Source organism: Aedes aegypti, chromosome 1, assembly GCF_002204515.2.
Source record: "Aedes aegypti strain LVP_AGWG chromosome 1, AaegL5.0 Primary Assembly, whole genome shotgun sequence".
Lineage (NCBI taxonomy): Eukaryota > Metazoa > Arthropoda > Insecta > Diptera > Culicidae > Aedes > Aedes aegypti.
Genome location: NC_035107.1, coordinates 80,451,664 through 80,476,859, shown reverse-complemented (window position 1 = coordinate 80,476,859; position 25,196 = coordinate 80,451,664). Strand labels below are relative to the sequence as shown.

The 25,196-nt window shown below is 39.1% G+C and overlaps 2 protein-coding genes across 4 annotated transcripts in view; one reads left to right on the top strand and one right to left on the bottom strand.

Annotated features, from left to right (window-relative positions):
* LOC5567617 (guanylate cyclase soluble subunit beta-1) overlaps nt 1-25,196 on the bottom strand; it is a 193,484-nt gene that overhangs the window by 5,511 nt on the left and 162,777 nt on the right.
* Nucleotides 13,078-25,194, top strand: LOC5566491. Of its 3 annotated transcripts, none has more exons than XM_021840514.1 (5): nt 13,078-13,322; nt 13,400-13,749; nt 13,810-14,023; nt 24,631-24,726; nt 24,789-25,194. In XM_021840514.1, exons 2-5 carry the CDS (start codon nt 13,428-13,430, stop codon nt 25,171-25,173), a joined length of 1,017 nt encoding a protein of 338 aa, XP_021696206.1. In that variant the 5' UTR covers nt 13,078-13,322; nt 13,400-13,427; the 3' UTR covers nt 25,174-25,194. The 3 variants fall into 3 exon arrangements, with proteins under 3 accessions (XP_021696206.1, XP_021696205.1, XP_021696198.1); XM_021840513.1 differs by having other exon boundaries at nt 13,080-13,322; nt 13,389-13,749; XM_021840506.1 differs by having other exon boundaries at nt 13,080-13,749.

Sequence of the window (25,196 nt, the reverse complement as noted above, 5' to 3'; positions counted from 1 at the left end):
AATTGATATACTTAATTTTGGGTAAAGTAAACTCAAAAATTAGGTAAAAATATTTCTCCGTGCAGTTTGAAATCAAATTCCAGCAAACGTAATGCCAAATTGTAGTTATGTGCCGATTTGAACCTTACAAATGCACATTTTTCGAATAATTGGAAAATAACATCTGATCAAACGCCCTTATGTATGCAACGTATATGCAAGCATGATTGCGCATGCGCACGCGCGTACGGCTAACGCCGAGCTCAAGTAACGCGTTTTACCCCGCAAAAAATAAAAAGGCAGATAAGCAAGCATTTTATAAAAATTGATTTATTAACTCCAGAAAAATGAAAATAGATGGCTGTTTCTACCAGTTGATAGAAAACATTTTTGTCTATGGGATAATGATTCAAAAAGAGCTTATAGTAATGTTCTTCATAGCTAAAAACGCTTCCTTCCTTAGAGGGCGCGTTTTACCCCAGTTACCCTATTCGAAATGATTCAAACGCAAACCGCTTTCGTCAGCTGTCAGAAGAAAAGCTCGCGTGCGTGCTCATTTTGCCGGGTACAGATGCACTGAATGAATTGTTCTTCATATTTTTTATTACGCACATACTATACACCACAATGTTCTCCAAAGATTCCATAATGAATTTCTCAAGGAATTCGACCACAATTATTCATAAAAATTCCACCAGTAATATTTTCAGAGACTTCACCTGTTTCTTTGATTATTTCACCTGTGAATTTTCAAGAGTGGAGTTTTTTTTAAAGAAATTTCCCCAGGAGTTCTTCCAGTGTTAACACTTGGAATATCACCAGAGTTTCGCAAGATTTCACCCTGAAACATCTATCAGAGATGCATCAGAGGTTATACCGGAAAATAATTTATAGGTTTTACTAGGATTTCTCTTCTGAAAATTTAAGAAATTCCTCCAGGGAATTAATTAAAAAAAATTCCAAAGAGTCCTCAAGCACTTTTTTTTCCTTAAACATCTCCAATATTTTCGCGACATAATCTACCAGTAATTCCACGAAGGATTGAACTTCAAATTCTTCCTTTATCTACCCTAGGTATTCCATCAGGAAGCTTCAACAAAATTCCAAAAGATCATTCATCCAGATATTCCACAAAGGATTGAACAAAGCATTTCTCTGAATCCGTAAAGTACCTAGAAAAGTTTTTTTTTTGGAAAATTTCTGGAAAAATCCATGGTGCAATTTGTTGAGAAATCCTTGGAGGAATCACCAAAGAAATCACTGGAGATATTCCCCGAGAGTTCCGAAATATATCTATAGAAGAACTTTTAAAGTGATCCCTGAAAAAGTTCCTGAAGGATTGTCTAAGGTAATTCTTGGTGGATTCTTTGGAAAAATCCTGCAAATATACTGGAAGGAATCGATGGATAAAATTCTCTAAGGAATCCTCGGTGGAATTTCACGTACATTCTTATAGTAATTCCTGAAGAAATCCCCGGACGTAGGATCTCTTCAGGGATACCAGGAATAATGTTTGAAGGAAACACTGAAGGAATTTTTACAATAATTTATTGAAGATTCCCTAGAAACATTCCCTGGAGATAAACTGGGATAACCTCTCAAAAAAAATGGAATCCCGTGGAGGAATTCCTTGATAAATTCTTTTGCAGTATTTCCTATGGTACCCCTAAAGGCTTCCTGGTCGAATCCTTGAAAAAATTCTTGGTGAAATCCCTGGAGGAATTCCTTGATGGATCCTTGGAGAAATTCTGTGTAGAATCACTGTGACAAGTTTTACTGGAGGAATTTTTGAATAGATTTTTGGATTTTTTTGGTGGAATTCTTAAAGGAAGCATTGGATGAACCATTGATGCTCCCTTAGGGACATCTTGGATAAATCTCAGGAGGAATTTGTAGAAAAATTACTAGAAAGAATCGCTGAACAAATTTCTAATGTAACTCCTAGTGGAATTTAAGAAGGATCCTAGGAGGAAGCCCTGACAAAAGTCCTGGTGAAATCTCTGAGGGAATTTCTAATAATGAATATCTTGAGGAATTCCTGAACAAGTTGTTCATAGAATTCGTGATGTGATTCCTGGGCAATGCGTCATGGAATCCTAGTAACTAACTTGTAGAGGAATCTTTGAAGAAATAGGGTCCTAAAATGTTTAATAAAATTTTGTTTGTATTTAATAACACGAAAGAGTATGTTACTGCAACTACTTTAGCATTTTTCCCGCTTAAATAACGGCTATATCATATTTAAACTTTAATTTAAAAATTGGGTCCATATATGACAATTTTGATCATATTTGACGTTCGCGTAGTCGACAAAAACACCACAGGGGTTTTAGTTTTAACACTGGGATTGAAATTTCGGAGGGACACGGAAAATAAAATACACCCAAAATTTGAGTTTAAGCCAAGAGATGTGACAAAATCTAAAAAAAAACAACAAAAATGTTTTTTGGACCTAAACAAACGAAAAACATTTAAAAATTGACCTAATCTTAAGCGTATGGCACTAAAATTGGGATAGGGCTTTAGGACTCTATTGTTATAACAATCTCTTCATGATTTTGTTTTTAGGATTAATCGTTGTAGGAATCAGTGGAGGAAATCCTGAAAATTTTGTAGACGATCTATAAAGGAATCTCAGGAATGAGGCCAAGATGAATTCCTGAAGGTAAGCTTGAAGGATTCACCAGGATGAATTTCTGGTAGAATCTGTGGAGAGGAATTATTGATAAAGTTCCTGGTAGAATCCCAGGAAAAATTTCGAGTGGAATCCTGGAAAAACTATAAAGTAGAAGAAACCACCAAAAGATTCTGGATAAATGTTTAAAGAAATTCTCATAACCATCCCCATATCGATGACTGTTGAGAATAATCCCCGACAGAGACCCCTCATAATTTTTCCGGTAATTTTTCTAAGAAACCTTCCAGAAATTTGTACGAGAAGGTTTATTATAACATAAAATCTTTGAGATAGTTTGCAATGTATCATTTATAAAAGTTCTGAATATTTGGAATAATTTCGAGAAAAAACATATTATAATACTTCCCATGCAAACCTCAAGATGAATTCCTGGAAAAATCTCTGAGAGATGTGTATGGTAAACTTTGTTTTAATTTGTGAAGGAAATCAAAGTATGGCACTTGAAGTACTTTTTCTTCAATTAGTAGATTCTTTTCCGAAAAAACCCTTAAGAAATTCCTTAAAAATAATCCGAAGAGTTAATGAGAAACTTTTTGAGAAGAAAACACCTGAGAGAATTGAATTTTGGGAAAAATCCCAGAGAATATTCTGGAGAAGTTGCTGCAGTAATTACTATAAGATGGTAACGAGAAACGAATGCATAATAGCAAATTTGGTCAAGAAAGTTCTAACATACCGGCTCTTTTTTTTCCATTGGAGCCATTATGCCAAAAAGAAAAAAAAAATATCCCGCTAAGTTGACAACATTAGGTTCAAGTATCGAGACCATTGTTCAATACCTATAATCAATCAACTGTGTGAAAAGTCAAAAGCATCTCCCTCCTCTTCCCGGATGGCTTCCTTTTTCCACAGACTGCGTGTGGTAGCTTTATGTGTGTGCTTAAAATCTACCATCCGACCCAAGACTTAAAACTGCGATGAAAGCAAAATTGAACAACAAACCCCAAACTTCCATTCATCTCTCGTTAATCCACCCACTCACCCCCACCCCCTCATGTGCTTTGAGGTCGAGACCATATCCTACCCTTGGGGATTACGCGCTTCATAGCCTATTTTCGTTCGGTCTTCTCAGCAGCTCCTCCTTCCCGTCCATCCGGTCTGGTCCGTCAATATTGGAAATGGAAGCCCGACAAGGTAAACTATGCGCGCTTCCTGACCGTGTGTAAACCGTGCGAGGTGAGGGTGCTTGTTGGTTGCCGTCGATTGGTGGTGTGGCTTTTTTCTCGTTTCTTCTACCATCTCACAGTGGTACCGTTCCCAGGCCAAAAAAAAATGAAACTCATGTTTTATTGTTTTTCATGCGTTCACCTTTTCTTGGATCAACTCTAATGTCAAGAATGTAGCTACATATTTTGTATGGGTCTCTGTTAGATAGTTATCCCTTTTATACCCAAATTTTAATTTTTGATCTAAATATCATATTGTACTATCTTAAATCGATTACAAAAAATACACAAAATTCCATAGAGTACCCCGTTTAAAGACAGGGTTAGGTATTAGAGGGTTACAGTAAATTCGTGAATGATAGAGAAGATTTTCCTGTTTCTCGTGGAACAAAATCCAGTTAACATACTGAACAGGGCTTGCGTTTACAAAATCAGTTGGAATCACTGCAGCAAGGTCTATGTTGGTTAAACAAAGCGGTCTCTCGATGTTAGATTCAAGGAACACTTAGCGGCAATAGGAAAATAGGAATAGGAAGACGATAAACAAGGGTATGACTCACGATTTCAAATCTAAGGTAGCAGAAAATGTCTTTACAGAGAGAGATACAATTACAACGGCGGATATAAAACAAAATAACATAGTTCGCAGAGATTTGGCCTGTTTTTCGGTTTCTATACAGTTGTATGGAATAAAAAAAATGTAGAGAAACACTTTTGACTCGTTTTTCTCAAAGCAGAGTTTTGTCACTTACCCCCCTTTGCTTTTAACCCCTTCATTTAATTTGTCAATTTGTAATGGAAATTTTCATCATATGTTGTGTAAAATAATTTATGACCGCTTCTTACAATAAATGAAACCACTGTGCGACCGACCGTTTGCATATACTACGGTATGGGTTGTGTTTGTGTTTGGAAACCGTTTCAAATGAAAGGAAGACATCAACGCTAAAGCAAAACTCAAATATTGCGTTGTCTTCCTCGTCCGTCGTTTCGGTCCTTGCGGCTGGCTGGATGGGCTACGACGACGGTTGATTATTGGGGGAAAAAAGTTTCGAATAGTCCCCTCGAGAGGGTGGTTGTTCCAGGTTGGATTTAAAGCAATCAATAATCAATGGGCAGCGGTTCGCAATCGGTTTTGGGGAACATGCTTCAAGGTGCATGATGTGTGATTCTACGAAAGTTAGTTTACCATCAGCTTGACTTTTCAGCTTTCGTGATTGGAGTTGCAGCAATAGCAAATTGCAACGATTGTTGTCTAAAATTATCAATAATTTTATTCGACATTTAATCCAATGTTTTGGATAGAATTGGATATTTTATGTAACTTCTTCCTGGTATTACAACAGCCTATATTGGTACAGTATACAGCATGGCTGGCCTGAAAAGTTTTTTGAAGATCCAAAGCTTGTTCTAAAGACAAACTTTTGATTTTCTGTTGATGAGTGGATGAAATCATTTTATATATTTATTACATTTAGCTTGAATGCCCTCAATGTCATTTTTGAAAGTTGAATTGTTATCTAGATACCTGACTTCATCAGACCAATTTATTGGAACCCCTCTCATCGTGATAACATGTCTACTTGAAGGTTTTGAAATAAACAGCTTTTAGTTTATGTGGGAATATTATAAGTTAGGTTAACTGTCACGGAACTGATTTTTCGTTTTTTTACGGATTTTATTTTTCGCTCGTTTTTGCTGACGGTTTGCGCGTTCCGGTCGGTTTATTTCCAGGTAGGTTAGAGCGCCTAGATTAAATGGAAAACCTTTAAACAACAAATACCCTGGGTCCATCGCCAGCTTTTCAGGCGAATCCAGACTTGACTTTATACCCCTCCCAAACTCCACCTCCGTAGCACTTATGAGGGCGTCGCTGAATCGGTGGCCTCTCATAAAGTAAGTGCTACATCAACAATTCCTTAGGCTATCCCAAGTCACGGTAAAGATGGGCGTGGCCAGGAATAGCAATATTCATGCGCTTGGTAATATTATTCAAGATTGGTTCAAGGTTTATTCCCCCTACCTTGTTCATAAAGGCAGTCCGGAAGAGATTATCAAACGAAACATTAATCAGTGCGCATCGTACCTTCGTGCTGTGCGTACACGAATTCTCTCTGCTCTTGGAAGTTTTCTTAAAAACTACCTAAAGCAATAAATCAGTACTTTTCAGTGCTAAAATTAAAAACGGTACTTTTCAGTGCTACTAAAACAGTACTTTTCAGTACTATTTTTTTCTACTATTGATCCCTTTACGATCCTTGTTTGGACCCGTGCCTTCGATTTTTCGTTGGACCCGTTGGCGAAAGCTAGCGGTGGTAATCCTTCTTGGACACCGTCTTGGGAAAAAACCTCTCGAAGGTCACGTCTTCTTTCGTTTATTAACTAAACATGGTATCAACAACTAACAAAAGGAAGGGTGAATCTCTGAATTCACTACTTCCTTCCAAAAAAGTGGGTTTTAAAACTGTCACTACACGTGGCAAGAATGGAAGAAAGGACGCTTCCCCGGAATGCGAACTTTCTTCCAAGGGTGAAATGAATAATTGTATCGAAATGAGCAATCAGTTCGATGCTCTAGACAAATTTTCCGAACACCAAATCGAAGCAGCCTCTAGCCCAGGCTCTTTGATTCAAGTGAGGAAGTAAAGAGTGCCGCCTATCGTGGTCAGTTGTTCCTAATTTTGGGGATTTAGGCAGGAGATCTTGAACTCCATTAGGGGAATCAAGGTTTCCTTCCAAATCGCAAAGAAAGGAGACTGTCGCGTTTTGTCGGAAACTATTAAAGATCGTGAACTTCTTCTCAGACATCTTGAAGAAAAGAAGCACAAATTTTTTACTTATGACGACAAAACTGAACGTTTGTTCAAAGTTGTCTTGAAAGGTCTTTCAAGTGACTATAAGTCACCTGAAGAGATCAAAAATGGAATAAAGGATTTACTTGGATTTTCCCCAGTCCAAGTAATCATTATGAAAAAGAGAACCCAATCTGGCATTGTTCGGAAAGGGCTTTCTCAAGAATATTATTTAGTTCACTTTAACAAAAAAGAACTAAATAATATTAAAGCTTTAGAAAAAGCAAAACTTATGTTTGATGTCCGTGTGACATGGGAACACTTCCAGAAACCTGGAGGAAATTACCAGAACCCCACTCAGTGCCGTCGGTGCCAAAAGTGGGGTCATGGTACAAAAAATTGCCGCATGGATGCTAAATGCATGATTTTCGGAGGTTCTTCTCACGCTAAGGACGTCTGTCCTGTGAAAGAAGATACCAGAAAGTTTGAATGCGCCAATTGCAAGGGCCCTCATAAAGCTAACTTTTGGGAATGCCCTTCACGCAAAAGGGTCATTGAGGCTCGTGCCAGGCAGATGAAAGATAATATCCGTTACGATAACGGTCGTTTCCGCAATTTGCCTGGTAGAGTATCGAAAAATGCTCATTTTTCAGTTAACGATCGCTTGATCATGAATCATACCCATCAGGAAGATCATAATCATGCTCATTCACAAACTAATTTTAATCCGTCGGGTAGCCGTTCGAATCTTTCAATTTCGAATGTATCTACCCACGGTAAATCCTTTGCCGATATCGTAGCAGGAAATTTGAACTCCTCCCCTGTTCGATCCATGAGTACCCATTCTACTTGTTTCAAATCAAATGGAAAAAACCCTACCGCCACAGGTAATTCCGCTTCTTCGTCTACCGGAAATTCTAATGGGAAATCGATTCTATGACACTACCCCGAACGCCACTACCCCGAATGCCACTACCCCGAACGCCATTACCCCGAAAGCCATTACCCCGAATGGGTCATTACCCCGAACGCCACTACCCCGAATGGGTCACTACCCCGGACGCCATTACCCCGAATGGATAACATTTTGAGACATATTCTAGTTAGAGAGTGGGGAGATAATTGTACGATTCCTTTTGAGTATTTCACGAGTTTGGCTCAAAAATGTATTTTTCAAATATTAGAAGATAAAAAAGCAGCTAGTTGTTCAGCAAACAATTTTTACACACTAAGTTTTGTCCTCTAATTTTGGGAAGATTCAAACAGCCACATTGCAACGCTCTGAAGAACAGCCTATTTCGAAAAGAAGGGTGAATTTATTATGAGAAGGATAGCTATAATATGTACAAAATTAGGATGTAGTAAAGTCTCTTATTGGACGTCGGTAGCCACTTCCTTTACTCATTTTTATAGGTGTCGGACATTAAGATTAAGATCTTCTTAAAGATTTTGTTTCGTAAACGATGGTAATGGAAGTTCACCCTGAGATAGTCGCTGCAAGTGTTGTTCTATGGAACCCGCCTAAAAACCAACCTAATAGACGACCGTTCCGCTATCGCACTTGTACACTTGTACATTAGAGTGATGCAAATTTTGAAATTTTGGCTCCCCTATGCTTAAACGATTTTTATTATGGTAAATAGCATCCTCCTAAAGTTTGAAGTGATTCGGAAGAAATTTGACTGAGCACACGCCATTTGAAGTTTATATGGAAATTACTATGGAAAACGCCAACCTTTTGTGTTCAGCCCTTTATCTCTTCGTCATGATGTTTTATGGAAAAATGAACACAATCTTCTCATGTGAAATCCTTTCAGCTACAACTTTGCCGAAGACCACATTTCGATTGGAAGTCAGGATAAACTGCTATTCATAATCATGAAGTGGGTTTGCATTTTGCATGCTTAACCAACTGCTTGGCAGGCAACAGTGGTGCTCTGGGCGGGAAGAATAGATCAAAGTTATCCAGGCTACTATGTTCTACAGCAAAAAAGGAGTGTTGCTCTGAAAGTAATTAAATGATCATTTCAGCTTGATTTAGACTTTGTTATCAATAATAGCAAATTATCCTTACGTCCAATCAAAATGTGGTCTTCGGCAAAGTTGTAGCTGGGAAGAATTCACACGAGAAGAGTACATTCTTTTTTCCATAGATTATTATTACGAGCAGTTAGAGGACTGAACACAAAAGGTTTGCCTTTTCCATAGTAATTTCCATATAAACTTCAAATGGCTTGTGCACAGTCAAATTTCTTTCAAATCACTTCAAATTTTGGAAAAATGATTTTCATCATAATTGACATCGTTTAAGCATAGGGGAGCAGAAACTTCAAAATTTGCATCAGTCTATTGTACATGTTAGAAAAATTGGCGGCCTCTGATTGACACTACAGTAAGAACTTTTGTTGATTTGTGGGATCATTAATTTGAATTTCTGTGAGATAACCACAAAAAAATTTTTTTTGATTCAAGATAATGAAGAAATGATGATGGCAGAAAAGTGGTGTGTAAATTCATAAGAGACCTGTCTGTTTTAATACAAGAAGATAAAAGAAAGGGAAAAATTCCGATTAGAGTTATAGCAGGAATCACTTTAGTGAATGCCTTTAAGATATATTCCTTTATAAAAAGCTGTTCTATATGAAAAAAATAGTGACTAGCTTATCCAACAAAAACGTGAAAGAACAGCCTATTTAAAAAAGAAGGGCAAATTTCTGGTGAAATGTTTGCAGTTATGACGTGAATGATCACTGTAACAACGTGATGCTATGACACAACCTATATTCATTATAAAGAAAAATATTTGTTCAAAAACCAAATTTAAATATGAACACCACCAACAAGTCCAAATACCGGTGATTACGCATCTGTTAAGCAACACCATATTGATGGTTATAGATTCGAATTCCTTTCAGTCAATAAAAGGTTTATTTTATTAAAGCCCATTCACAAATTTCGTAACGCTGAAGGGAGCAAAAAAGTTTGTGGTTGGTTGTCCTCAAAATGTTACAGCCCATTCACAATATGTAGAATTTCCATACAAAAAAAGTACGAGGGGGAGGGTAGGTGTTAAAAATGGCAATTGTTGGCGAAGGTGCCCACTGAGCTGATAAACAGGCACTGTTTAGAAAGAATGAGAAGAATATTGCCATCAAGATATTTCGAAGGAATAGCTGACATATTCGGGGTAGTGGCGTTCGGGGTAGTGGCGTTCGGGGTAATGGCGTTCGGGGTAATGGGATGGAGCCGGGAAATCACATGAAATGTCTGCCTCTGATTTTAATTTTCTAACTGAACAATTGAATCTAATGATTGATGCAATGTTCAAAGCCACCACTATGACTGAAGCAGTCCAAGTAGGTGTAAAATTTACAAATCAATTTGTTATTGGATTACGTTTTTCTAATGGATCCAAATAATAATTTAAATATTTTAAATTGGAATGCTCGTTCTCTGAATGGTAAAGAGGACGAGCTGTTTAATTTTCTTACGGTTAATAACGTGCATATAGCAGTTATTACCGAAACGTATTTAAAACCTGGATCTAAACTCAAAAGAGATCCTAACTTTTTTGTTTATCGTAATGATCGACTTGATGGGGCATGTGGGGGAGTTGCAATCATCATTCATAGGAGTATAAAACATCAACTGTTTTCATCATTTGAAACTTAAGTTTTTGAAACTTCAGGTGTTTCTGTTGAAACACAGTTTGGTAAATATACTTTCATTGCTGCCTATTTGCCTTTTCAATGCTCTGGACAGCAAGTTAATTTGCTCGAAACTGACTTGCGAAAATTGACTCGCAATAAGTCAAAATTTTTTGTCATTGGTGACTTTAATGCCAAACATCGGTCATGGAATAATTCTCAAAGTAATTCCAACGGCAGAATTTTATTTGATGAGTGCTCTTCTGGATATTTCTCAATTCAATACCCTGATAGCCCTACATGTTTTTCCTCTTCTAGAAATCCATCTACCGGCATTGAAAGAGGAAAACAAATTATTACTAACTAATTGCGAAAAAGCTCAAAAACTTGCTATGCAGTTTGAAAGTGCGCACAATTTTAATTTAGGACTTACTAGTCCAATTGAAAATGAAGTTACTCAGGAGTTCGAAAATATTCTCAATCAAGAGAACGTTTTCGAAAATGCCTGGGAGACTGATTTGGAAGAAGTGAGAACTATTATTAAAAAATTCAAAAATATGAAAGCTCCTGGCGATGATGGAATTTTCTACATCCTCATCAAGAAACTTCCAGAAAGTAGCTTATCATTTCTAGTTGATATATTTAACAAATGTTTTCAATTAGCTTATTTTCCTGACAAATGGAAAAATGCTAAGGTTGTTCCAATTTTAAAACCAGACAAAAAGAAGCTTCTAGCTATCGTCCAATCAGTTTGCTTTCCTCCATCAGTAAACTTTTTGAAAAGGTTATTTTGAACAGAATGATGGCACACATCAACGAAAATTCAATTTTTGCCAATGAACAGTTCGGATTCCGCCATGGACATTTGACCACTCATCAACTTTTACGTGTAACAAATTTGATCCGTTCCAACAAATCTGAAGGCTATTCTACTGGTCTTGCTCTTCTAGACATAGAAAAAGCATTCGACAGTGTTTGGCATGAAGGTTTGATTGTAAAATTAAAAAACTTTAATTTTCCAACATACATTGTTAGAATAATTCAAAGTTATCTGTCAAATCGTACACTTCAGGTTAATTATCAGAACTCCAGATCTGAAAGACTTCCTGTAAGAGCTGGTGTTCCTCAAGGCAGCATTTTGGGACCAATATTATACAATATTTTCACATCTGATTTACCTGAGTTACCTCAGGGATGTCAAAAATCTTTGTTTGCGGATGACACAGGCCTCTCCGCCAAAGGTCGAAGCCTGCGTGTCATCTGTAGTCGATTGCAAAAAGTTTGGATATTTTTTCTTCATACTTGCAAAAATGGAAGATTTCTCCTAATGCTTCCAAAACTCAACTAATAATATTCCCACATAAACCAAAAGCTCTTTATTTGAAACCTTCAAGTAGACATGTTGTCACGATGAGAGGGATTCCAATAAATTGGTCAGATGAAGTTAAGTATCTAGGGCTCATGCTTGATAAGAATTTAACTTTCAAAAATCACATTCAGGGCATTCAAGCCAAATGAAACAAATATGTAAAATGTCTCTATCCACTTAACTAATCTAATCCACTAATAGAAAATCAAAACTTTGTCTTACAAACAAGCTTTTGATATTCAAACAAATTTTCAGGCCAGCCATGTTGTATGCTGTACCAATATGGGCTAGCTGTTGTAATACCAGGAAGAAAGCTCTGCAGAGAATTCAAAATAAAATTTTGAAAATGATTCTGAAGCTTCCTCCCTGGTTTAGTACCAATGAGTTACATAGAATATCAAATAAAATAATAAATAATTTCAGGCAAAAATCGTTACAATCTTCTATTGCCACGATTAATGCGTTATATGTTTAGGTTAAGTTAGGTTAAGTATATTTAAAGCGTTTTTTTTTTCTCTTATAAGCAGGTGAAATCAACTCACCTGTAAAAAATCTGAACTGCTACGGCAAATGAAATGTTATATGTTGTTAACAAAATGTTAATAAAATCTTAAATTTGTTTTACCAAATTAGGATGATAGTGTTGTCTAATAACACAGAACACCTGGATATAAGAAATGAATGTAATGTTTGGAATAATACTAATAAAGAAATAAAAAAAAAATACGAAACATCAACTTATGCACTAATTTACGCTGTTAAGTGAATCCCCTTAAGGAGTTTAATTTCTGTTTAAATTATAACATATTTTGTTTCAATTTTTTAGTGTGGTGGAAATTGTGTTAATTTTTTTGTTATTTTAACTACTAATCAGTCAAAATTATAACATATTTTGTTAAAAACAACGCGCAAACTGAGTAACAAAATCTGTTACAACTCTGTTCTAATCCACTGGTCGGGTATTTTGGAGGGAATCTGCAAGCACTTGTTTTTTACCGTTTGTGGCCGCGAAGAATGAACCACGAGCTCGCTCAGCTCTACGTCGAACGTTGTATTCAGAAGACGCCGAAATTTGTAAGGAATTGATGGGGTAGGTTTCCAAAATGCCGAATACAACCTAGTAGGCAGGGATGCGGCCACGTGGCTAGCATTGTGGCGTAAAATTGTTGATTCTTTTTTCTGTTATTTTTCCCGGTTTTTGTTTTTTTTGCTTAGTGTATTATGAGCACTTCCACAGTTATCAACTGTTAGCTTTATTTGCTAACTGAGATACTTTATACCTTGAGAAATCGAGAACATTTCCAACCTGAAAAGATCCTCACCCTTGGAGTTCGAATTCCCCCGTCTAATTTTTCCCTTCATTTGGGAAACACTGACAATTTACTGGGAAATTCTACTTGCAAAGTACCTGCCAAACAAGTGGTAAGCACACCGAGGAACCTGTACACACACCAAGTGTGCCTTTGGCGGAAGGTAATTAAAATTCCGTTTCCCTGTCCTTTGCTCCATAAACAGGGGGCGACGACGACGACGACGACAGTCAACTTTACCGTTCGATCCGATTCGGACGAACTTTTTATTATTTCGGGGGTGGGTGGTGGATAAAATTTGCATTCGAAAGTTCGAACTCGGGCAGCTAATTGGAAGTTACGTTTAGTCCTGCTTCCGGCGGTGAGTGTGGCTTTCCGGAGAAATTAATCAACGGAAGCTCTGAGTAATTTGCAGCTGACCACACAGGTTATCCTCAGGAATTAGCGAGATCTCACCGGAGACACCATGGAGTACGTGTTCGACATCTTCTTCGAGGAGTGCTTCCTGACGATGGAGCGCAGCGGGCTGAAAAGTCGCAGCGGTCGGAGGGACGTGATTGACCACCTGAATTCGGTCATTTCCGGGTGTATTGAGGGTCGACCGACGGCCACGGCTCAGTTGGCGGTCGGGTTGGCCGTTAAATCGGCTATTGATTACCACCGGAAGATGAAGGACGACAATTTTCGGGTCTGCATGATGGGAAAGTATCACAACGTGCTGTATATTGCGATGAGGATCGCGTGGGACTGGAGCTTGGAGGACTCGGAGGTGATTCGGTTGCTACTGGGTAAGATTAGGTTCAAGGGGGGGTTTCAGTCATGTTTGGATTGATGTGATTGTGTTACAGAGGAAATCTACGCGTGTGAGAAGACTTTCGAGAGGCTATTTTTGGGAGCGTTGTTTGGATCGAATGCTCCGCATTTCATTGCCGGGTGGAAGAGCGATTTCAAGGATCAGGATGAAAATCTGAGAGCGATGGTCTTCTTTCTGCACCATGCCGGTAAAACGAGACTGAAATTTCCAAGTTATTCGTATATCTATCGAGATATTGTGCCAACGAAGTAAGTAAACTGCTGTAGATATCAGCTAACGTTTGTGTTATTGGCGCAATAAAAAAAATGGTATAATAAGTATATGGGCATAGCCAAGATGTCCATGAAGGAGTGAAATGACCTCAAAAGTTCTTTCAGTAATTTAAAGTAAATACGATCATTATATGCAGCAGCTACATACTTTTTGTATGAAACATTGAACTGCCCAGCTTTTTTCACAGTGAGCAAAACGTAGTCCCAAACTTTTAATAGATGGCAATAAGGCACCATGGTTCATTATGCGTTCGTCGTTGTTCACGACCGTAGGAATAAATATAGATTAACAATAGTTACTCCAAGAAATCTATAAGCTAAATTCCATCAGAATTTCATCAAGAAATACAGGCATGGACAGAATAAAATACGCATATGTTTTTCATACAAAACGGGTCGTATGTATCTCGGCTTCTAAACGTCCGATAGATTTAAAATTTTCGCTTCAGCTCATAAATAATATGAATTTTATTCAACTTAAAAATCCCAATTTTTGAAATACAGACTTTCGAGTTATTAAAAACTCAACATTTTGCAAAAATTGGCATACATTATTTTAGGAAATATTTTGAAAACATACAGTTTTACTGAGAAATGTTATTCTAAAAAATTGCTATAAATATTTCCATTTGAAAGTTATTTCAGATTAAAAATGTTGGTAATTTTTGTCCATATTTAAGATTTGTGATAACTCAAAAGCTCGTTTATAAAAAGCTTTGAAAATTTGAATTTACTTTCAAGCTGCAGTGAAAATATCAGGTCAATCGGTGCACCAGAAGCTGAGATACAAGCTTCCAAACTTGATTATTTTGTATGAAAAATCAGCCAATGCGTACTTTATTCTGTCCAGTACTGTAACTCTAACATTTCTCCAGTTATTCCTGTAAGAGTTTTTCTTAGTATTTCTTCAATCCGACAACTAATCGGACAAGCAGGTCACAGGATACCTGTAAGGTTCCTCCAGAATTTTTTTTTTCAGATATTGCTTCGGGTACTTTGCACTTCATTCTAGAATTTCAATGAATTCTATCAAATGCATTAATTCAAGAACATTAAACACTAGTTATACGTTAAGATTTTTCTTGCAAAATATTCTCCATAATATTCCTTATTCCAAGGAGTTATCATTTCTTTTTCAAGGGTTCTATTTTTTTAAAACTTCCATTTAAGACACATCCAGTAATTCCTTCAAATATTTTATACAGTGCCTTTTTTCTTATATAACCCTCAAGATATTTCTTCTTGAGATGATCCCTGAGTCGATTATCTTAGAAATTTCAGCAAATTTTTGAAGAATAACTGGAGGGATTTTTTATGGAATCTCTAAAAGAGTTCTTGAAGTATTGTGAAACATGGATTTTTATGAGTTTCAGGTTATTTTTTTTATTTCTGGCGTTACTTCCCAACTGGAACTGGAGCTTGCTTTTCAGCCTGCTGCTGACATCTTACACGATTACTTGAAAGAATCCCTATAACCAAACTTCCCATTGCTATAGTTCTTTGGATAATTGATGACGTGATCTCTGGCTAAGCCCATCAATAGCTACCTTTTTAGTCCATGGTTCAATCCCAGCTCCTTGTAGAATACTTTAGTGTATTTTAGTTGTGATTTATATATCTATCGCTATCTTTCACTTGATTTAAGAATCATTCAAATGTTATAGCGATCGCTTTTCTGGCACACCCTTCATATGATATATATTGTACTTAAAGGTTGAAGAACTAGGGTTGCTAAAGGAAAGGGGATTGGGAGGCTGTGATATGGACACCTAGACATTGACCTTGATATGCTAGATGAACATAATTTTTACTACCAAATTGTGTTTATATTATTCTTGATTATTTAAATTAATAGTCTTAACCAGGGTTGGGAAAAAATCTGAAATTCACTCTACAGTAGCCAAGCAAAGCAAATCACAGTCAACGAAGCTAGTGAAACTCACGCTCATCGCTGCTGTAGGCTAAAGCCTTGAAAATTGCAAAACACCCGTTGCTAAGGGCAACCCAAAATTACTGTAGAAAAATGTTCTATTTCCCGCTGCATTTCCCGCATTTACAGCCGATGGTGACACTACAGATTTAGAGAATTCACGCACCTAAAATAGGCTACTTGATGAGTTTCACAAATGTTTAGCTACTGTAGTGAGAGAGCCACGTGATTTTCTCGAAATTCAAGCCTACTACTATTACCATTCCCAGCACTGGTCTTAACTTGTACTTGATAAATAATTCCTTAATGTATTCATAAAATCGTATAATATCCATGGATACATTCGCCTGAATACCGAAATTCTGTAAAACCTTGTAAATCTGTTGAAGAATGGGTTACATACATGGCTTGATTCGCTACTCGCCACATACTAACGCACATGCGCTAGTGTCTATGCACGAAAAATCGATAATATCCACTTCTTTATACATTTGGTACAACTCATGAATCATGCGACGTCGCCAGAAGCCATTTTACCGCCACTTGTTTACCGCCGAGTATTGTTCGCAGCACTTTACGCTCAAAAACTCCAAATGTTTTCCGGCTGGACTCTTTTAACGTCCAGGATACATGGCCGTATGGAGCAACCGAAAGGATTAGTGTCCTATATAGCGCGAATTTTGTTTTCGTCTGCAGGCTACGGGACTTAAGCTGGTTACGGAGCCCGTAAAAAGCCCTATTCGCAGCTACAAGACGACTTTTTATCTCGCGGGTAACATATTTATCGCACGTCACTAAAGTACCAAGATACACAAATTCTTCCACTACATACTTCAAATGCGACCGGTTGACGATGGTAACGCTTCTTTGCACGCCCGCTCTCCTAATAGCTCCTTTGAGAGCAATGTTGAACAAAACGTTTCAAAGTGCATCTCCTTGCTTCAATTCATCTAAGGTTACGGTGGAAGTTGAAGTCTGATCCGCAACCCGCACACTTGATTTCGATCCATCCAACGTTGCACGAATCAGTCTAATCAGTTTTGCCGGAAAACCGTGTTGTACCAATATCTGCCAAGGCTCATTTCTCTTTACTGAATCGTAAGCCACCTTGAAATCAATGAACAGATATGGTGAGTCTGATAGTTGTATTCCCGAAACATATCAAGGATTTGTCGCAAGGTAAACATTTGATCTGCCGTTGATCGGTCCTCACGAAAACAAGCTTGGTATTCGCCGACGAAGGACTTCTCCAGCGGTCTTAATCTGTTGAACAGAACACGCGACATTATTTTGTACGCCGAATTGAGGAGAGAATATTCCTCGGTAATTGGCGCACTCCAATCTGGGTCCCTTCTTATACAGAGGGCAGATGAGGCCCTCCAGTCAGCTAGCAGGCAATTCTCGCGAAACATTACTAAAGGACCTATGAACAAATGAGATGCTCTCTTTGTTTACTTTCTCTTTGATCAATAATTGAGTCACATTATCATCTTCTGTTGCGTTTTTTGTATGAAACGCTAGTCATGGAAACTGCCTTTTGATCTGTAGTGAAAAACTTCCCAAAAGCTTTAGTGTTCCACTGTTATAATCGAAAGAGAGCGAGAGAGGAGAGAATCTATCATTTGTACATAGGTCCTTCAGCAATGTTTCGCGAGAATTCTTCTTCCTCCCATATCCTTAACAGAGTACGGTGCAGTATTTCGTACAGCTGCTCACTACCTTGCTTGAAAAGTTCGGCCGGGAGCTCGTCTTTTCCAGCAGCCTTATAGTTCTTCAACTCCTTGATCGCTCTTCTAACCTCATCTAGCGTCGGGGGCTCCACAGCTTGTTCATCGTTGCTTAATCTGTTCTCAGACGCGCTCGTGTTCTCTCCGTTCAACAATTGCTCGAAGTGTTCTTTCCACCTTGCAGCCACCAAGATTTTGTCTGTCAGCAAGTCACCTTCAGAGTCATTGCACATGACGGGAGACGGCGCTGTTTTTCTCCGTACGCCATTGACAGTTTCGTAAAATCTCCGCATATCATTTTGCTCCATGCTGTTTTGCGCCTCAGTAATGATATCTTCTTCATACTGCTTTTTCTATCTGCGGTGAATTTGTTTCTTGGCTGCTCTAGCTTCCTTGTACCGCTCTCTATTCTACCGGGTACCAGACACTAACATCCGATTTCTGGCAACATTCTTCTCATCTGTCACATTCGGGCACTTCTCATCAAACCAACCATTTCTGGGTCGTCTCTGAGAAGTACCTATCACCTCTCGCGCTGCTGTGCTCATCGCACCGTGGATAGACTCCCACAGATTGTTGAGGTTGTCGCCTACGTTGTATCCCCTTATCCGCTCATCAAGCTTCCGGTGGTACTCGTCTGCTACACCTTCTATTGATAAGCGCTTGATATTGAAACGTAACGGTCGCTGTTTTCTTGTGTTCGCCAAGGTAGACAACCGTGCACGAATTTTACTAACAATGAGATAATGATCAGAGTCGATGTTTGGACCTCTGAAGGTCCTCACATCGATGACGTCCAAGAAAAAGCCAGCCGTCCACCAAAACGTGGTCTATTTGGTTGCAGAGCTCGCCATTTGGGTGCATCCAGTTGTGTTTTCGGATGTCTTTGCGTGCAAAGTAGGTACTGCCGATTGCCATCCCTCTAGCTGCAGCGAAAGTTATTAGTCTTAGGCCGTTGTCATTGGTGGCGGAGTGAAGGCTCTCCGTACCAATTGTTGGGCGGAAAAAATCCTCTCTTTCGACCAGAGCGTTGGTATCCCCGATAACAACTTTTACGTCATGTTTTGGGCACTCTCCGTAGGTCTTGTCGAGGTGATCATAAAACGCATCCTTCGTGTCGTCGGGTTTATCGTTTTTCGGCGCATAGATGTTGATCAGACTGTAGTTGAAGAATTTGCCCCGTATCCTCAATACGCAGATTCGTTCATTAATCGGTTTCCACCTAATAACTCGCTTCATCTGTTTCCCGATCTTTATGAATCCGACACCATGATCTGCCTTATCGCTGCCACTATGGTAGATGTTGTATTTGAAAGCTGTGTTGGCGACGGGATCCATCGCCCTTAATTCACGTTCTCCAGTTCTTGGCCATCTTCCTGAATAGCAGCCACGCTCACTCCAACCTTCTGTAACTCACGAGCCAAAAGGCTCACTCGTCCGGGTTCATTTAACGTCTTGACCTTCCAGGTACCGGTTTCCAATCATAGTCCTTATTTCGTTGCCAGGTCGGTTGCCGAAAATATCGTTCGTTGTTTCTCCTTTCTCCATTTTTCGTGGTAGGTAAGAAATTCGATATGCTACCTTACCAGGGTCGCGATACCTACATCACGATGGTGGGGCTGCCACCTTAGGTGTAGCTGTGCGCTATTCAGCATTTCATACTCAGCCGCTGGATGCCAGAACAGACGCTGTTTGAGCCACACCTCCTTGGTGGACAGACGCTCGAGATGCATGTCAGAGCTGATGTCAGAAGGACAACAATGCCCAGGGTGCACTACCAGCTAAGTACGCAACCCTTAGCTGGCGGTCTTTGTCATCTTTTGACCCGTGGAAGCGTGAGGTTGGGACTTGTGAGGACCAGAGCTATGTTGGACGCTCCTTCCTAGTTGTCGGCTCACCATTTCACAGCCCATTCACATGCAGGTGGTTTCAAAACATTCATTTGTGACATTGAACTCATATATGCCGCCTTTATGAATCGTTCTAATATTACGTGACGCATCAGGAGAGGGTGGAAGTCTTCCGTAGTGCTATGACTCATATCAGATTCAAATTTGTCCATACAAAAGCTGTGGGGGATGGAGGGGGTTAAAAATTGGAAAATTTTGCGCTACGTAATATTTGAATAATCCCTCATGAAATTATCTAGCAGTATTCTAAATAGCATGCCTTTTTACTGCTGCGCTGTTGGATTGTAAAGGGCGTTCATTGAAAGTAACAAAAAAGAGGCACAAATAGAGCTCAAGGGTTGTTTTTTGAGGTTTGCGTCTTCTCTCTTTGTTCGTAGGTTTCTGCTTCGTGTCCATCTCGCACAATGTGCTGTCCATAAACCACGTGGTCATCTATTGGGGAGGAACGGGGAGGGATATGTCTGGCCAAAGAACTCGATCAACACATTTTGACGTTAACTACGTCTTACGGCAATATACTGGGTGTCAATTGAAAATCTAAAATTTTGCGACCGTCACGAAATTATGTAAGATTTTGAACGCTAATAAAGTCATTTATCGATAGATTTTCAATATTTTCCCACCAATTGGTCGGAAATGTATACAACAATTTCCTCGAATGGAGAAAACTATTGATTATTGACAATGAACTATTGAAAATTGGGAAAATGTCGACCCCTTTCTTACGCAACCAATCACGTGCAAGCAGTTTTCCACGCTTCTTTTGCGTTCCGCTTCGCACTATAAAAGCAGACCGATTCCTGCTTCTTCGTTCATTCTTCTTTTTGTCGTCAGACTGTGAACATGGTCGGCGAGCAAGTCTCGAGTGCTTTTCGCATTCTCAGCTCAGTTTTCAATGGAACGCGAATGGAACAATAACACACCACCGCGACTGAAGCCGCTTGTTGAAGCGCCCATCGTCATCGCCACCGCAAACCTCATCGGGCGAGGAGGATTTCTACCAGTGCGCCGTCAGCTCCTCGCGCCCAGAGGCAAGCTGTTGAATCGGGGCGCAAAGGTAAGTTTGTACGAGGTGGCTGAAAAAATCGACCAAAGCCGCTTGTTGAAGCGCACATCGTCATCCGCACCGCAAATCTCATCGGGCGAGGAGGATTGCAACCAGTGCGCCGTCAAAATGTGTCCTTGTTACGCAAATTCAACAATTCAATCGGCCCTTTTCAGAGCCAACAAATGTGTTTTAAAGAGTTGATTGTGTAATATTCCCTAATGTGTTTACCACATACTTGCTATAATCTCTTAATTCATCTCATAGCATCATACAATAATTGATTTATTACGAATAATTGACAAAACGGCAATTTGAGGATGTTTCCGAAGACGCTGCTGCAGTGCCGTCGGGATGCAATAACAGCATAATGCTCATCTTGTACATCCCTTACCAAGACATCAGTTTCATATAGCCTGTTTCCCAATAAGAAAACGAAGAATTTGAAAGGAGGAGCATCATCTGCTATTCTAAGGGTATAAAGCATCCCTCCTTCGTTGAATTCGGTTTCATTCTGTTTTCACTTTCAAGCTGGTAAGAGCTACTCCAAACCTGCTCAGCTCCTCGCTACCAGAGGCAAACTGTTGATCACCAAGCGGCGGCAAGTTTGTACGAGATGGCTGAAGAAAATCGACCAAAGCCGCTTGTTGAAGCACACATCGTCATCAGCACCGCAAATCTCATCGGGCGAGGATGATTGCAACCAGTGCGCCGTCAAAATGTGTCCGTGTTACGCAAATTCAACAATTTAATCGGCCCTTTTCTGAGCCAAAAAATGTGTTTTAAAGAGTTTTTGGTGTAATATTCCTTAATTTGTTCGAGATGGCTGAAGAAAATCGACCAAAGCCGTCAAAATGTGTCCGTGTTACGCAAATTCAACAATTTAATCGGCCCTTTTCAGAGCCAACAAATGTGTTTTAAAGAGTTATTTGTGTAATATTCCCTAATGCGTTTACCACATACTTGCTATAATTTCTCAATTCATCTCATAGCAGCATACAATAATTGATTTATTACGAATAATTGACAATACGGCAATTTGAGGATGTTTCCGAGGACGCTGCTGCAGTGCCGTTGGGATGCAATATATTCTCTATTGTTAAGGAATGATTCAAATATTACGTAACGCAAAATTTGCCAGCTTTGGTTCCCCTCCTTTCCCCACGTAATGAAAGATTTTAAATTTTGACGTTAACTACGTCTTACGGCAATATACTGGGTGTCCATTGAAAATCTGAAATAATGCGATCGTCACGAAATTATGTAAGATTTTGAATACTAATAATTCAGCCATTTACCGGTAGATTTTTTATATTTCCCACCAATCGGTCGGAAATTTATACAACATTTTACTCAAATTAAGACAACTTTTGATTTTTGACGATAGACTGTCGAAAATTGTGAAAATGTCGACCCATTTCTTACGCAACCAACAAGTAGGTTGGGAAGCACACTATAAAAGCAGACCAATTTCTGCTTCTTCGCTCATTCTTTTTTTGAGGTTAACTACGTCTTACGGCAACATACTGGATGTCAATTAAAAATCTAAACGAATGCGACCGTCACGAAATTATGTAAGATTTTGAATACTAACAACTCAGCCATTTATCGGTAGATTTTCAATATTTTCCACCAATCAATTGGAAATTTATACAAAATTTTACTAAAATGGAGAAAACTTTTGATTTTTGACGATAGGCTGTCGAAAATTGGGAAAATATCAACCCCGATCTTACGCAACCAAACATGTTCAAATACGTGGGTTGGGAAGTGCACTATAAAAGCAGACCAGTTTCTGCTTCTTCGCTTATTCTTTTTTTGACGTTAACTACGTCTTACGGCAATATACTGGGTGTCAATTAAAAATCTAAAATATTGCGACCGTCACGATATTATGTTAGATTTTGAACTAAAGGAAGGCTGCAACTATGACAATCGACTAAAATTAAAATGCAGAAAATCACTTGGCGTAGTTAACGTCATTCGGTCGTGTCTTGTACACAACCCCCTCTGATTTTTTTGTATAGACAAAAGACCACAAGGGGGAAGAGTCCAAAAGTAAAAAATAAAAATAGCCCGTGGGTTATGGACAGCCCTCAAACTAGTGCGGCTGGTTGACACAAGGATAGAAAGAAAAAAAAATCAATCGGTGCCATCAGTGCACATTGTGAGTGGCACATTATGAAAATACAGGGTAACGACTACTACAGTAATTCAATACAACCATGATACATTTAAAGCTGAGCAAAAAAAAAGTCACAGTAGCACGTGACTTTTATTTTCAGTATCGCATGAAAGTTTTTGTTGCATGAAGGCAGTGGAAGTGATTGTCATACTCACTACAGTTTTTGACGGTACATTTTCGTTCACTGCGCGGGACATCGATGACGTAAAAAAACTTAGTGTATTAAGATACACTTATATGCGGCGCATATTGTTGCAAAATAGTTTTGTTAGTAGGTTTCAATAAACCATCTGCCGAATTGAATCAAAAGTGCCAAGAATAGGATCCGTCTTCCTAATGGATCTATATTTATAACCACAGATATCAGATATTCATGCTAGAGCAAATATCTTCTGAAAACCTGTGTGTGTGGGCTTCGTGGCCGTGCGGTCAGCGGCGTCAGTGGTTTAGGCGTATTGTGCCACGAAGCGTGGGTTCGATTCCTGCTCCAGTCGGTGGAAACTATTCGTCAAACGAAAAACTCATCACTGAGCTATTAGGTGTTCCGTGTTGTCCGTTGCCTTATGTTCGTGATTGTTCAGTCTGTACAGCTTTTGGCTGAAGACGGTGTGAATTGTCTTTTTTTTTTTGTTAATATTCATCACGCCAACATGTAATGTCACAATAGAAATATAAGTAGTAGAACGCTAGTGGCGCTTTTATAACAAAACAGAATTATTTTACCAATACTTACTATTAAAGTTTTTGATTTTTGTTTAGTGCCATGTTGAAGGGAATGTTTTATTATGGTTGGAAAAATTGATTTGACACTTATAGACCCGGTACTCAAGCTGTCAGAGCGCGGCAAACTAGATGTTGGTCACACAAACAGTCGCGACATTAGCATTCTACGGCTTATGCTTCTACTAATGTGACTATCAATTTGTGTGATTTGTGCTAACGTAAGAACAACACGACATTCACGAAACGCGACGCGAGACAAGACAAAAGACTTATAGTTCCTACTCTCGTCAAAAAGTTTTAAAATTACCTTTCTGTCGACCGGATTCGGGCGCCATATAGCCCATCTACGGGACAATGTCCGACTGACTGCATTTCGTACGTTGCTCGTACACGTCCAAAGAGAAATGCTACTGGTGCTTCGTGTCTACCAAATCGAATAGGCAGGATGTGATGTGGGGATCGTCTTCATTCATCAGCAGTCCTTGATTGTTGCTGATAAACATGGATTCCCAAGCGTTTAAGTGCGAAGCTTTCCTAATGCTCTTGATGAGCTTCGCACTTTCCCAATCGATTTTATGATTGGTATCTACCGCATGAGCTGCTATATTGGATTCGAGAGTAGGAACTATAAGTGTTATGTCTTGTCTCGCGTCGCGTTTCGTGAATAACATGTAATGTGTTGCGACAATCAGTGATGCTTATGAATATCTATATAAGTAAATTATTCACCACTGTCATCATCATGGCAACTAAGCGATACTAGCGCCACCATTGTATATTACTACTTGTATTTCCATTTGAAACGACCGTTAATTCTCGTACACAGTTTTGAAATCAGACATGAACGTCTGTTATCTGTAGTATAAGCTTTTCGCCTAGAATACGATAGAATTTCAAGCTTAGATTAGTGTATCCACAAACGGTGAGGTTTGTAGTTTAGCTGTTAATGTGTAGTCACGATAAGTATTAATAACGTGAGCTAGATAAATTGGCTCATGATTTCATAGAAGTCGTTTAAGTTAGATCGCAGCATGAGTTACAAATTATCATCTAACCCTTGCAGATTCATTGACATTCCAATTGAGTCCTGTGGTAAGGCCGCGCCTCTTCGCGTTGCCATACAGGCTTCTGCTCCAGATACTCTGATGATTCTGTTGCGGTAAGTGTAACTTCATTTGGCTTCGCGGAAATCCTGAAAATTTTACCTAATCTCTGTTATAGCCAAGGAGCGGATCCCAATCCGGACGACGGAGGATCTTCCCCGATCATTAGCCTACTGGACAAGCTCCGCGAATACGAAAACCGATCCTATCCGTACCAGCTGGTGTCCTGTCTGAAACTACTGCTCCGTTGCACCATCATGGTCGAGCTTCCCTACAAGCCCCACCTTTTCCACGTCCGAAAGGAGATGTTCCAAACCAAGTACCGTCTACTCCTCGAGGATAACCTCATCCCTATAGATCAGCTATTCGGAGTGCCAACCCTCAAATCCATCTGCCGGTGCCACGTACGTGATCAGCTTCGGAACAACTTCCAGCTACCGCGCGGTATCAATCGACTCAATGTGCCACGTAAAATTATGAAATATATCGACTTGTTGGATTGATTGCTTTTGCTCACTCTCGTACT

What these genes read in the sequence shown, in the direction of transcription:
- LOC5566491 (XM_021840514.1), top strand. Translation starts at nt 13,428, where the DNA reads ATGGAGTACGTGTTCGACATCTTCTTCGAGGAGTGCTTCCTGACGATG. An exon ending in GGTGATTCGGTTGCTACTGG is followed by an intron (nt 13,750 to 13,809) that starts GTAAGATTAGGT and finishes ATTGTGTTACAG; the next exon opens with AGGAAATCTACGCGTGTGAG. An exon ending in CGAGATATTGTGCCAACGAA is followed by an intron (nt 14,024 to 24,630) that starts GTAAGTAAACTG and finishes TAACCCTTGCAG; the next exon opens with ATTCATTGACATTCCAATTG.